This window comes from Amia ocellicauda, chromosome 17, assembly GCF_036373705.1.
Source record: "Amia ocellicauda isolate fAmiCal2 chromosome 17, fAmiCal2.hap1, whole genome shotgun sequence".
Classification (NCBI taxonomy): Eukaryota; Metazoa; Chordata; class Actinopteri; order Amiiformes; family Amiidae; genus Amia; species Amia ocellicauda.
The window spans coordinates 10,622,800-10,638,409 of record NC_089866.1 but is presented as its reverse complement, the minus strand read 5'-3'; the positions used below and the strand labels follow the sequence as shown (position 1 = coordinate 10,638,409).

At 42.8% G+C, this 15,610-nt stretch overlaps 1 protein-coding gene across 1 annotated transcript in view; it reads right to left on the bottom strand.

The window, feature by feature from the left end:
* trrap (transformation/transcription domain-associated protein) overlaps positions 1–15,610 on the bottom strand; it is a 115,954-nt gene that overhangs the window by 86,865 nt on the left and 13,479 nt on the right. The window contains exons 21-28 of the mRNA XM_066690242.1: positions 15,208–15,408; positions 8,130–8,281; positions 5,041–5,240; positions 3,863–4,080; positions 3,380–3,577; positions 2,995–3,255; positions 2,335–2,496; positions 63–159 (exon numbers count right to left, since the gene is read on the bottom strand). Of these exons, the coding sequence (XP_066546339.1) occupies positions 63–159; positions 2,335–2,496; positions 2,995–3,255; positions 3,380–3,577; positions 3,863–4,080; positions 5,041–5,240; positions 8,130–8,281; positions 15,208–15,408 (1,489 nt within the window). The remainder of the gene's footprint in view (positions 1–62; positions 160–2,334; positions 2,497–2,994; positions 3,256–3,379; positions 3,578–3,862; positions 4,081–5,040; positions 5,241–8,129; positions 8,282–15,207; positions 15,409–15,610) is intronic.

Genomic DNA, 15,610 nt, shown 5'->3' with positions numbered 1-15,610 from the left:
TCAAAGGGAAGGGTCCTCGATACAACTGCCCCCACTACGGCACCGGTCTGTGATCCACTCACTCAGGGCAGCAATGCGCAGGGGCACCAGGGACGGCAGGCTCTTATAACAGGGCAGCTTCATCAGGGCAGCGTCCTCTGCTTCGCACAGGTTCAGCAGCTGAAAACACACCCTTTGTTACAGCTCTGAGAACTGAACACCTTCAATATGCATGCAGAGAGGCAGCACAGCACAGGGCCGCTGCGCTATGATTTTAGAGATACGACCGTGCAGAAGTCATACAGAAAGACTTGAACCAGTAGGGTTCACATTTCAAGAACCATTTTGAAAGCAGTTTCCTTGAAGCATTTTCTTTATATGCCCCATGAAAAGTTTTTCAGTTTACTATAAGAAAATCATGAAAATATTTGTAGGTACACCATACAGTGAGGGAAAAAAGTATTTGATCCCCTGCTGATTTTGTACGTTTGCCCACTGACAAAGAAATGATCAGTCTATAATTTTAATGGTAGGTGTATTTTAACAGTGAGAGACAGAATAACAACAAAAAAATCCAGAAAAACGCATTTCCCAAAAAGTTATACATTGATTTGCATGTTAATGAGGGAAATCAGTATTTGACCCCTTCGACTTAGTACTTGGTGGCAAAAACCTTGTTGGCAATCACAGAGGTCAGACGTTTCTTGTATTTGGTCACCAGGTTTGCACACATCTCAGGAGGGATGTTGTCCCACTCCTCTTTGCAGATCCTCTCCAAGTCATTAAGGTTTCGAGGCTGACGTTTGGCAACTCGAACCTTCAGCTCCCTCCACAGATTTTCTATGGGATTAAGGTCTGGAGACTGGCTAGGCCACTCCAGGACCTTAATGTGCTTCTTCTTGAGCCACTCCTTTGTTGCCTTGGCTGTGTGTTTTAGGTCATTGTCATGCTGGGATACCCATCCACGACCCATTTTCAATGCCCTGGCTGAGGGAAGGAGGTTCTCACCCAAGATTTAACGGTACATGGCCCCGTCCATCGTCCCTTTGATGCGGTGCAGTTGTCCTGTCCCCTTAGCAGAAAAACACCCCCAAAGCATAATGTTTCCACCTCCATGTTTGACGGTGGGGATGGTGTTCTTGGGGTCATTCCTCCTCCTCCAAACACGGCGAGTTGAGTTGATGCCAAAGAGCTTGATTTTGGTCTCATCTGACCACAACACTTTCACCCAGTTCTCCTCTGAATCATTCAGATGTTCATTGGCAAACTTCAGACGGGCCTGTACATGTGCTTTCTTGAGCAGGGGGACCTTGCGGGCGCTGCAGGATTTCAGTCCTTCACGGCATAGTGTGTTACCAATTGTTTTCTTGGTGACTATGGTCCCAGCTGCCTAGAGATCATTAACAAGATCCTCCCGTGTAGTTCTGGGCTGATTCCTCACCGTTCTCATGATCATTGAAACTCCACGAGGTGAGATCTTGCATGGAGCCCCAGACCGAGGGAGACGGACAGTTATTTTGTGTTTCTTCCATTTGCGAATAATCGCACCAACTGTTGTCACCTTCTCACCAAGCTGCTTGGCGATGGTCTTGTAGCCCATTCCAGCCTTGTGTAGGTCTACAATCTTGTCCCTGACATCCTTGGACAGCTCTTTGGTCTTGGCCATGGTGGAGAGTTTGGAATCTGATTGATTGATTGCTTCTGTGGACAGGTGTCTTTTATACAGGTAACGAGCTGAGATTAGGAGCACTCCCTTTAAGAGAGTGCTCCTAATCTCAGCTCGTTACCTGTATAAAAGACACCTGGGAGCCAGAAATCTTGCTGATTGATAGGGGATCAAATACTTATTTCCCTCATTAACATGCAAATCAATTTATAACTTTTTTGAAATGCGTTTTACTGGATTTTTTTGTTGTTATTCTGTCTCTCACTGTTAAAATACACCTACCATTAAAATTATAGACAGATAATTTCTTTGTCAGTGGGCAAACGTACAAAATCAGCAGGGGATCAAATACTTCTTTCCCTCACTGTATATTAATTTATCTTTTAAAATGTGCTTATATAAGATTGGTTACAGTTCTTGCTGGCATCACTACACAGCTTCTACAAAGCACTCCATGTTTGGCACGCTTTCAAAATTGAGCGTTAAAATGCAAATGAAGGAAAAGCTCTCGGATTGTAGTACTAAGATGGAAATTGATTGGTAAATCAATTTCTCAGTTGGAAGTTTAGGGTCAGAAGGAGCACTTTAACCTTCTCCATTAAGACATTGAGCACTTAGTTTTAATGAAATCCTAAAGATCCTGAGGCCCTCCAGCACCAGGGCTGAAGAGCTCGGTTAAAGGGACTTACCTCAGTGTAGAAGACCTTGTGCTCCATGACGTTGAGGTCCATGGTGAAGAGGCGAGGCTGCAGTGTAGTACAGAAGGTGTTACCCTCCATCAGCCCAATCTGAGCGTTGGCCGGCTGGTGGCGCAGCAGGTGTTTCTTGGGGGGCACCATGTCTTGCAGCACCTGGAGGACAGGAGAAATGGGGGCGTGTCACAAGTGTGAGTTCTCTGCTGTGATAGTTCAGGGGATACGCAATCTGGATCGTCCTTCCTTCCCTGTTCAAGAAAAGCTGAGCGGCAGTGGTCTCAGTCATCCTTGCCTTTCCAAAAGTGGTTGACCAGCATTTCTAGATAAGCTATAGAACTTGGCCCTCCTTGTCTGAATTTTAAAGGGGAACCCCAGCAATAAGTTATCAAAAAATAAACAAATTGTAAAAATATAAACATATATACTTAAAACCATGGAGAGGTTATGCAATGAAAAACTCCAACAGGGAATAAAGGTAGAAGAACATCAGTGGATAGTGTAAAATAATGATTGCATGAAGAGCTGTGTGAATAATTAGAAAAATACCTGCCAAATCACAACTTTCATCTACCTGCCATTAAATACTGTATTTTAATTCCTATTAGGAATGCTGGGTCCACCATTGATGTGATCCCGGCCCTGGAGAGTTCATACCTCCTTGTGTGGCTCCATGATAATGGTGACGCTCTTGCCGGTGACTTGGGCCAGCACCTGCAGGGAGTGCATGGCCTGCTTGCGCACAGTGGAGTTGGGGGAGGTGACCTCGCGCACCAGGTCGTGGGTCACCATGTGGAAGGACTTGTCTTGTGCTGCCAGCAGCTCCACCGTCTTCTCCTCCTCTTTCAGCGGTGTGGCACAACGCACCAGCAGCTGCTCCAGCGTGGTCTTGGCCATGGCCACCGCCCCATTGGACACCTGCACAGGCAGAAGGACAAGGCACAGACAAAGAGTCACGTCAGGAGTTGTTTAGGGAGCAGATGCTGTAGTACTAATGCTGCAAATGTACCACACTGTTGTACTGCATCTGCCAGAGCCCCACCTCCCCAGTGAGGTCCATCATGACGAAGAGCAGGGCCTTCAGGAAGGTAAGCTGGTTCTGCAGGACCCAGATCAGCGGCAGCCGCTCCATCAGGAACTTGATAGAGACCACGCCGCCCAGCTTGGCATACCAGGCCTGTTCGTAGCAGCAGGCACACAGCCGCTCCACGATGTACGAGAACAAGGGCAGCTGACAGGCCTGTGGACAGAGCAGAAATGAACATCACATTACTTCAGCCACTGCATGATTGCTGCACTCTAAGCGGGAGTTCCCAAAAGAGGTTATATTTAGGTTCTATCTAAAGATCTCGCACATAAAATGCAGTAGAGCCTAACTGAACTTAGTTGGGTTCAAACTAAACTATACTCTAAAATGAAACCCATCCATAGTGCTTCATTTCACAATTATTAGCCCCATATGACAATAGCACCCAACAGAATCCCCTTATGAGAACATTTCGATCTAGGAAGCTCTGTTCCTCACCCTCTCCTTGGAGCCCAAGATGATGCTGGCCACATCAAATATCACAGCGAGCGCCACCTCCCCGATCTTGCACAGCTCCTTCTCCTCGTAGGCCATGCAGATGGCGATGGCATCAATCAGCACCAGCGGGTCCATGCCCTTGGAGCCATTCTCCTCACTGTGGAACATGGCTGTGCTGGGCTGGCTGCCCTGCTGGTAGCACTGCAGCAGAAAGGGCCCTGCCAGGCAGACAGACAGACAGACAGTCAGTCAGTCAATCAGCTGAGCAGCACTGGAATCCCATTGAAAAGATTCCACTTTGGAGCTGATCTACTTTAGACGGTTACATTGCCTATGGGAAATTGGCCTACAGTAGACATTCTCGATCTCTGCATTATAAATTAAGCACCATAAATTAAGCATTATAAATTAAGCAGATAACATTTATAGACAAATGGAGGATACTAATTGACATTGCAAAGCACTTTAGATATATATAAACATGAATGGACTCAGAACAAATGGGTCCAAAAGGCTTTCAGTCTATGGCAAGTGGTTACATACTCAGTAGGCAGTGCTACAGTCATTTCCACCCATCATTTAGTTGCCCAATGGAAAGTTTTAAAAGTCAAGCTTAAGAATGGCCAAGTATCTGACTGTCAGCAACGTTCCAGTAGTTATGTCAACATGATTGACTTTTGTCTAACATTCAGACACAAAACACAAGCTAAAGTGCATTTATGGTTGCACTAAAACTCACAAAAAAAACATCTAAGAATGTCATTATCATGCGTCTTCTACACCGAGACTAATCAATCCTAAGCCTTAATCAATTGGGGTGGGCGGAAATGCCGAGTCATCAGGAGCTGGATTATGAACAGCCGTCACGCGAGAAGGCAGAATGAGCTGACCATAGACGGAGGACACTGCCAGGAAACTCTGCCGGACGCTACCTCAGCAATTCCAGACACAGAGATGTAGTGGCAGAGAAATTAAGAGAAAGCAGGGGAGTGTAGGGTTGTGGATTAAGTCCCAGGTGGGGGACACTGCTGTTGTACCTTTGAGCAAGGTGCTGTACCTAGTTTGATCCAGTAAATGCCCAGCAGTATACATGGGTAATTGTAAAAATAATGTGACATATTAACAATCGTCACCTGAGTACAGGATCAGAGAGGGGGTCTTTAGACTTGGGCACTCACCGCACTGCTGGGCAACAGCCACCATGGTGTAGTGACGGATGAGGCTCGCCACGAAGGGCAGGGCACTGGGCCGCAGGTCCTTGATGACGGCTGACATGAAGGCCCCGGTCAGGGCCTGCTCGAAGGTGCGGCGGGCCGGCGTGTCCTGGGCCTTGTAGCGGTGCGAGATGATCACGGGGGGGATACACTTCTCTGTAAAGCTGGAAGACCACAGAGAGAGGCATCAGACAATGGAGCTTGACCAGGCGGAGGATAGATGGATTGGATCACCCCTCTACCGGGCTGCTGACAAGCGTGTGTAGCACAATGAGAAAGAACAGCCGAGAGAGATTATCACTGATCAACATGCATTTGGAATGAAAGATCAAATGTGATTGCTTTGTACTTCTTTATGACTACACAACATGAAGGTTAAGAAAGATCCACAGCAGGGTTCTTCAAATCTAGACCACATTCCAGCAGGTTTTATAGGCATCTCTGAATCACCACTCACTTTTGACCATGGAAAGTGGTTCAATAGGTTCAAGTGCCTTGGCGCTCGAGGAACAGACATGGAGAAAACTGTAGGCCAGTCTTCTACATTTCATACACACACACACACAACATGACGCTCTGGAACAAAAACTGAGGTCTCAATAGCTCTGCAGCTACAGTTGTTAAGGTCACAGTTCAGCAGCCAAGTTGTTTTGGATAAAAGCAAATATTAAATGACGAGTTATTCTTACTACCTTAAAATTTTATCCTTCCATTGCTGACTTATGAAGAAGATGCCCTACACGTAGACAACACTAAAACATGTAACAAAAATAGCTCTGGGGGTGGTTGGGAGTATTACCAGCCAAGCATGAATATCACACACTACATTAGCACACCAAAAATGCAGTTTTGTTTGCTTTTGTATTTCGGGCTTCACGACGGTGGGCGCATGATTGCACAGTGGGGTCACTTTATTTTAATTCCCGCTGTGGCTCGCGTTTCATAATGCCAGCTGCCTGCCTCCAATGGTGATGGATGGCACCTCCTTCTTATCAGTCTTTAAAAGGACGGCAGTTAAAAAAAAAAAATAAGTTGAGGAGGCAGATAAATTCTAAAACGTACAGCTACTGCATGGCGCTCAATTATAGAGACTGGCATTTACAATATTAAGAAAGCATTCTGCCTCTTTTTAGCACGAGCAGGGCTTTGGAAATAAAACAAATGCCTCCCCACCCGAAAATAAAGTGTGGAGAAGGGAATAGGACATCATAAATCAAGACATCGTTGATCAAAATAAATCAAGACCTCTGACAAAGGCCATCTCTTTCTCATTCTCTCCCTCTCTCCTCAAATCATAACTGACTCACTTCATTACGGAAGGTCTCGCTGCAAAAGCCAGGCTCCCAGGATAAACAGACAGAGGAAAGTCAATTAGCCCTTAACGAGGGATCAATGATGGAAATGTGACCCTCCCTCCGGTTAGTATAACTGCCTTTGAGTAATCGCTGCGCTGATAAAGCACCGAGCACAGCGCACGAAGGAGCTGGCCACGCGAGGGAGAGAACAAAGACAGGCATCATTGTCCACCGAGATGGGGTTGGGGAGAGAGAGAGAGAGGATGGGGGAGCGGCGCTGGGAAGGACACAGATGTAAGATTAAACCCTGTCATTGAAAACTATGGAACTCGTGTCAAATGTTGCAGACGTAGTTCAGGTCAAACATCTACTCCTTACCCCTCACAGCATTCAAGATTGTTAAGATTCTGTGAGGCTGACAATAAGGATGGCTGCATGTGAGCTATAATTTCCTGTCAGTCTCAAGGCTTGTCCATAACCCTGTCCGTACTGGTACTCCACTTAACTTTGCAGCAGTGACTTTGCAGGAGCATGTGTGATAAATATAAGCGTGGTCTGTCAAAAACAAGTGTGAGAATTAGCATTTAAAAAATGGGAGGAGGCAAAAGTTGGAGTATTGCTTTAACTTATACCAAAATAATACATGGCAAGTCTGTATGTTATAATTTATTTTAATTACACGAGGCAAGGAAAGGGGATCCTAAAGGCATTTTTCTGTTAAGCTTGGACGGGAGTTGAAAGTCATGATTTTTAACACCTACAGTACCGTGCAAAACTTTTAGGCAGGTGTGAAAACATGCTGTAAAGTAAGAATACTTTCAAAAATAGACATGTTAATAGATTATATTTTTCAATTAACTATTTGCAAAGTGAGTGAACAGAACAAAAATCTACATCAAATCCATATTTGGTATGACCACCCTTGCCACCCAGCATCAATTCTTCTAGGTACACTTGCACAAAGTGAGGGATTTTGTAGGCATATAGTCAGGTGTATGATTAAACAATTATACCAAACAGGTGCTAATGATCATCAATTCAATATGTAGGTTGAAACACAATCATTAACTGAAACAGAAACAGCTGTGTAGGAGGAATAAAACTGGGAGAGGAACAGCCAAACTCAGATAACAAGGTGAGGTTGCTGAAGACAGTTTACTGTCAAAAGTCATACACCATGGCAAGACTGAGCACGGCAACAAGACACAAGCTAGTTATAATGCATCAGCAAGGTCTCTCCCAGGCAGAAATTTCAAGGCAGACAGGGGTTTCCAGATGTGCTGTCCAAGCTCTTTTGAAGAAGCACAAAGAAACGGGCAACGTTGAGGACCATAGACGCAGTGGTCGGCCAAGGAAACTTACTTGGTTACTTACTTGAGAACTGTGGTTAGTTCTCCAAGATGTTTGGGCCAACCTACCTGCCAAGCTCCTTCAAAAACTGTGTGCAAGTGTACCTAGAAGAATTGATGCTGTTTTGAAGGCAAAGGGTGGTCACACCAAATATGGATTTGATTTAGATTTTTCTTCTGTTCACTCACTTTGCATTTTATTAATTGATAAATATAATCTATTAACATGTCTATTTTTGAAAGGATTTTACAGGATTTTTTCACACCTGCCTAAAACTTTAGCACTGTACTGTATATAAACTGCATTACCTAAAGTAAAGTGGCACACGAGAATCTATAACTACACAACCTGTCTACTAAACCTCCTACCAGCACTGGTGATACCAGCACATTAACAGTGGGCACTCACTTGGGGTGTGCCAGCAGCTGGTACAGGGCGTGCTTGTTGTCCTCAAGACTGGTCATGGCCACCAGGAAGCACTTGATGACCTCCCAGGCCTGGCGTCGGTAGTACGGCTCAGTGTTGGCGCTCTTCAGGCAGTCCAGGGCGGTCTCAATGGCCTGGAACACACAAGTGGGCCTCAATTAACGCTTCATTAGCTCACATTGGTTCAACTTTAACATCACTGTTTTTTTTTTTTTCTCTTTTTCTTCTCCAAACAAACAAATGGTGTAAATTTGAAGAAACATTGCAATGGCTTCTGTCCTCTTAGATCAGCACCCTACAAGATCACAGATTCATATTTCCCAGTTTTTCTGTTTGTTTGTTTTGTAGAGGGTCATTCTGCATTTGATTTTGTGTTGTCTCTCTCATGTTATTAATAATAATAATAATAATAATAATAATAATAATATTATTATTATTATTATTATTATTATTATTATTATTATTATTATTATTATTATTATTGTTGTTTCTTAGCAGACACCCTTATGCAGGGCATACTACAATTGTTACAATATATCTACATTCAATTACCTATTTACACAGCTGGGTTTTTACTGGAGCAATCTGGCTATAGTACCTTGCTCAAGAGTACAACAGCAGTGTCCCCCACCTGGTACTGAAAACCCACAACCCTCCACTCAGGAGTCCAGAGCCCTAAACACTACTGCACACTTCTGCCCTATATATCACTGCCTTCACATTTGGTTTGCCTGCCTTCCAGCAGAAGGAGGCACTGACTGGGCAGTACACAAGTACAATAAGCCACCTAGTCACAAAAGCGCTTGCAGACCCAGCGGTTTAAGCCTGGAAATCAAAGACACGTCGACACTGTGTCTGGCAGTCCATTCCTATTCCAATCGCATCTGGAGCCAAAGGAGGATCATTAATATCTATTTCAGCACCAGAAATTACTTTCCTAAACCAGATCTGAGAAATTGCCAATAGCTCAGGCTTATGATCTGAAGAGACACGCATTTAAGTTTGCGAGTTTATGGCCCAGACTCTCTAGGCGCCAACGTGATAAAGCAATAAAGCCCACAAGGATTTCTGCCTGGGATGTGTACAGGGGTGGCAGTCCCAAGGCAGCCTATGATTGGCCTCATAACCCAGCGCCTTCGCTTCAGCATTTTCTGAGCTACTGCGTTATGGGACAGAAATGAATCTTGTGTCAAGCCCTCATTTTAAAAGCAAGATTGGTAAGAGAAATAGGAGAGAGAATACTAAAAACTAAAACTTTAAAGTAACTTAGCAAAGGACATTTGATTTATTATCTTGACAAAAGTCCTAGATAGAAGCTTGGGGTCTATTTTTTTTTTGTGTGTCTTCATTTTTTTCATAAAGACATTTAAAGAGAAGCCATAAAGCCATAAAGAGAAGAAAAAAAAAAAAAAAGGAAAAAGCTGACTGGACTGGACCTTAGAGTTTTCAACATTATCATTATTATTTATTTATTAGCAGTCACCCTTGTCCATTTTGACTTACAAAATATAAGAGCAATACAAAGTGCAATAATACAGTGCAATTCAAGGCAAAACATATTTTACAAATTCAGAATTTATACAAGTGTATATTAGATGTACAGTAAACCATACATGTCTTACATCCTAGATTGTAAAAGCTGATAAGTGCAGACAAGATGTTAAGTCAAAGTTAAGACCTAAGGGAGAGGGAGCATAGAGGAAATTAAAAAAAATACTATAAGTGCTAGTAATACAAAGGCAAGAGTATGACAAAACGTTGCATAAGTGCAATCTTACAGGAGAATAAATTACTAAATTACAAGTAGAGTCTGAAAAGATGCATTTTGAGTAATTATTTTAAAACATAAAATAAATGGATTAAAAAAGCACTTTCAGGAACAAAGTAGCTGGGCTGAAGATTGATTTGAAAAGATATCTGCCTTCATTTTCTATTTCTGCAGTCAGCTGCAGGTAGTGTTCCTCCCTCTTGAAAATGCCAACGGAGACGGAAGTATACAGAGCTATTAAGCCTCTGTGTTTTTTGGTAAGTTCAATAACCAGAAAATAACAAAAAAATCACAAATGTGCTTCATCATGCTGGAAGCTAGTTAATTAGAGTGAAGACCCAGCCTACAATAATGCAGCACACTGTGAAAACATGGCTGGAGGGGACAGCTTCTCAATCTTGCTGCTCCCCCTGTGTTCGGAGTTGTGTTCCAGCTGAGCTCTTAATTACACAGGCATATTGAACCCCTTAATGGAACGGTTTTCCCAATTAGCTCTTTCTGAACCCATCCTCTGCACTCGTTTGCTTTTCAGAGATGTTCTGCTGCAGGTAATGATGTTAACAAGAAGGTGGGTGCGCACGGGCCCCGTGTCCACCTTATCATAAAGAACACTGCACCCCCATAACTGTCCTGCTCAGTCACAGGTGTATGTTGTACAGGAGTAGTTAAGTAAGACAATGGAGCAAAAACTCGCACATAATTTCTTCAGTTTTTATTTTTTCAAGATCTACTTTAGGGTCTACCTCAACTACGGTCCGACCTCAGACAAACATCTCAGAGTCTTGAGACAATGAACAGGAGGGCACTACCTTTACCACTCACTCACTTGTTCCTTTTAAGGTAACCTCTGAGACAAATACACTAGCAAACCACACTGGGTCCTTTAATAACAATTGAAAAAGGTGCTGGACAAAACAAAAAACAAAATCTCCGACAATGTAGGCAACTGCTCTCTGTCCACAGGCTGTGAGTGCTTTGGCCAGATGGTTCTTCAGTGAGTCTAAACCCAGCTGGCATACCCAGCCCCAAAAATCCTGGGTGAGAGACAATAGGCGAGTGGCCAGCGATGGAGACAGACACTGATCAGCCAATTAGCACCAGCATGGGCACAGGCATTAGAAGCCAACAGACTCTGAGGGTATTACGGTCACGCTTGGCTACTTGGGCAAGAGAGGGTGAAAAAACACCATAACAAGATTCACAGGCCCTATGCAGACAGACTGTGTGTTAAGATAGTTTAGTTTGTGGACTGCAGTAAATACAAAAACACCTGCAGTATGAGGAAAAGACACAATGACAATTTAGGAGGAGGTCCATTGGCCAGACAAATTCCATATTACAGATACATTAAGGTGCTGGTGAAGCAGGACCAGAGTTAAAATGACGGAACGCCAGCCTTTGCTCACAGATGATGAAATGTCTCTTTCAGGAATTGGATGGTGTCTTTCACATTACCTGCACATAGAGGCCACATCGATAACAACAGATTTCAGAATGTATATGGTCATCAGATACACGTATCGGGTATATATATCATATACATACATACATACATATATATATATATATATATATACACACACACACACATATATATATATATATATATACACACACACATATTATATATATATATATATATATATATATATATATATATATATATATATATATATACACACACACATATATATATATATATATATATATATATATATATATATATACACACACATATTATATATATATACACACACACACACACATATTATATATATATATACACACACATTATATATAATATATATATATATATATATATACACACACACACACACACACACATATATTATATATATATATACACACACATATTATATATAATATATATATATATATATATACACATATACACACACACACACTTCCTAATTGTGCAACATGAACTAGTGAAGGGGGCATTGCAGATAAGGAAAGGGACATAAGAACAACATAAGAGAAAACTGCGCCACAGCCCCTAGTAAACACAGCTGTTTAAGATGAAGAGTTGGAGAGTCCTGGGAGAGCAGCACTTCAGCAGAAGAGAGAACATGAATTATGCAAGGGGGGAGTGAAGTGAAGTGCTAGAACTTTATTTAATACAAAGAGACAGTCCTCGATTCCACTCGTGGCTCGCAGCAGTAGCCTGTAGCCGGGATCAGCACATGCAAATGAAATTAAGCAGTGCAGACGAGGAGCGCGATGGCATCCATCTTGCGGGGCGAACGCAATTACAGAAATGACAGTTTGTGTTTCCCAGTCAGACGCGAGCTGCAGGAAGACCTATTAGGGAGAGTAAATAATCCCGTCAGCTCTTCTTAAAGATTGATTAAGGCCCGGAGATGAGTGCAGCTTAAAGCCTGATGATCTATTTAATTACCTGGAGAAGATGCTGTCTCCTTTCAGAGATGGTTTTCTTTGACAAGAATTCATTATAAGAATCTGAAGGGTTATTTTTTCCCTTTTGTAATTAAATTGAAATACAGAGGGAAGCTAGAAACAGACAAATATATATGTGTATATATTTCTGAATATATTCTACTACATCTGTGTTTTAGGGTTTTCAATTTAAAAGGATATACATCTCTTTTCGAGACTCTGCTCCAACGACAATTGATGTAACTATACAAGATAAACTGCAAATGTATTTAAATACCTGGTTTAAGCTTTATATTGAGAAAGCATTGACAATGAAACCAAAGAACTGGAACATCTAAAAAGCTAATCACATAACACCTGTTTAAACATGCACAGCTGCTCTCTTTATTTACAGGTTGTTAAGGGGAGTCATTGGAAGAATTGGCAAGCCGAGTTTCCGTTATTGAAAATGTCATAATCCAGTGGTTTCTTAATCCAAGACACAGGAACATACCGCTTGCTTCTATTTTGATTACTAATATAATAATTAATATACTATACAAGCAGTTATGGATGGCTTTACTCAGACCGGCCTGCCACTCGATTTCCCCACACTAAGGTCCTCTCTCAAAAGTCTGCTCTTCCAAATCTGAAGAGAGCAGCTTTCACTCTAGTCCCCAGGCTACTATCTGGAGAAAGCAATTTAATTTTAAACAGGTCAGGACTAAGCAATAAAGCCAAATAAATAAATATATATACCCATTATATATATGCTCTAATATAAATAAATATATATCATTTTATTTTATTGAAAAGGCATATTCCACATTCTGATCCTCACACAGAGAAACAGAACTTTAGACAGCTGGTGGAGACTGATTAGCAGTTTTGGCCCAGAAGAGCAGATAGCAATTTGCAGGGATGCTAAAGACTAGGAAATATAAAAGCGCTTCCCCAAGGGGAGTGAGTGTGATGAGCTCTTCTCATGGAGACTGAAGACCTGCTCCTAACATACAGCTTTGCTTGGGTTTCCCCAAAGGAGTGCTTTGATTGCACCCCATTCCTCATTGGAGAATAGGAGAGGATGAATTGGGTGGGTAATCTCTCAGATTCCTTATAAGGATATCAGGAACCAATTAAATCTATCCTATCATTGTCTTGTAAATGAGGAATTGACAGCATCTTGCATTTTGGCGAGTCAAATGTCTGGGACAGACTGAACTGGAAGCTTGCAGTCTGGTCTGGATCCACGGATCAGTTCCAACAAGTTAGTAAACCTGATGTTAATCCCTACCAACTCGCTATGCTCCCACTGCACTGCTGGGGAGACATCAGCATCTAACACACATTGTAATTCTGAAAATACTAATTCGAAATGGCTCTTTTCCTCCTAACACGGGTCAGAATCTTCTCATCCTTGTCCAATGCGTTTCCGACAACAGCATTCCCAAGTTATAGAAGGGCAGCCAGAGTTCAGCATAGTTTAGACTCAGTATTTGCCAGAATGACTCTTGCTGAAGTAGAGTTGACAGCTTGACCAATCATGTTCAGCCAAGGAACTAGTGAAATGCAGATCAAAAAAATAAAGGAACAACAACACCCAATCCATCAGTTTCCAACACTAAGTAATTGACTCAAAACAACCCTAGAGACCTTGGAAGTCCTCTAAGATCTGCGGAAATTAATTTCCACGCTGTCACTGGGAAGCAAATGTGGGGAATAGGAGAGTGACAATAAAGTTCTTTGGAAAATGTATAAAGAGAGCCGCACAAAACCCTGAGGACAACAGTCTGCACTTCTTGTGCATCCTTCAGGAACGACAGGGCTGAGAAAATGTGGCACACCAGTAAAGGACTCTTTGAAGACTTTTCTTTTCTTTTCTTTCTTTTATATGTATATATGCATACTTTTGCTTTTTCTATTTTTCTTTTAAGTGGAGCAGCAGTTGCTTACCAATGTGCACTGCACCTCCAAATTTCATGCCAACCAACCCCCAACCACCATCTACCCCCATTCCCTCAGACACAGACGCACACACCCACACACGCACACAGACACACACACTCCTTGAAGGAGAATTCATTTCGGAGCGCATGAAATAAGAAATTGTATCGCTTGACTAGCTGCAAGCTGAAATCCAATCACTCACACATTAGCCACTTAATACGAAATTATGCAGATTGAGTGACCTTTGAAAAAACCCTGCTTTTCCCAGAGCTCATACTTTCTTGCCACAAAAAAAATCATTACAAAATAAAAAGAAATAAAGCCGGAATCATTTTTTGAGCAGGTATTAGTAAAATTACACCGATACTATATGCTCAGTATGTGGAAATCGCTCTCGATCTCAGAGAGAGAGGAACGATGGCCTTTCCACAGCCCAGTGGAGTGGAACTTCTGCCTCTCCTCTCGGCAGAAAAGGAGAGATGGATTTCACACGCTACAATTTTCCACCACTTATGGTGATCCCTCCCCCCCCGCTCCCTATACTCCACCACACCAATATACAGAGCCTGTCACCAGTAGGGAAATCATTATCCCTCCCAAAAAATTTGAGCATAGCCAGAGAGACATTAAACAAATAGATAAATGGATTCGGTGAGGTGCAAGCGCAGGGTACAGGCTTACGTCTAGGTGAGCAGCTGGAGGAGTATTGCGAGCTAGTTGGTGGGGCTTTCACAGAAGCTTTTTGCAATGATTGTTTTTGGTTGGTCCAAAACGCGACCTTCATTTTACTGGTAGATTGGCATCCTGCATGCATAACAGGCCGATCGCAAACAGAAGCAGGGATAAAAAGCACTGGCGACTCTGGTGTCTGAGGAACAGGAACAGGAACAGGGGCCACCCAACACTCGAATTTACCCAGCGGGTTTGTATAATGAGAGGGCAGCCTACCTTCTCCATGGGCAACTGGACGGAGGCCTTGCAGTCGGTGAACTCCGCTGTGATGCTGGGGCCCTGAACCTCCGTCACCACGTACTGCAGCTTCTGCGACTCCTTCAGCATCTTGCGGTTGCTGCCGCCGAACTTCCCCAGCACCCGGTACGCCACATGGGAGATGGTCTCCGCTGGGTTCCGCAGCGTGCGCCACAAAGCCTAGGGTCCACCGGGAAACCATTTTTTTTTTTAAATACCTTCAATTATTCAGACTTCTACTCTACTTGACAACTGGCATAATAAGGCAGATATTCACAACAGAGAATTAATTCCACATTTCCATTAAAGGGGAACCAGTTCATTACCAAGGAAACCAATAAAGAATAATAATCTTGTCACAGTGGTCAAATGCCTGGGGACT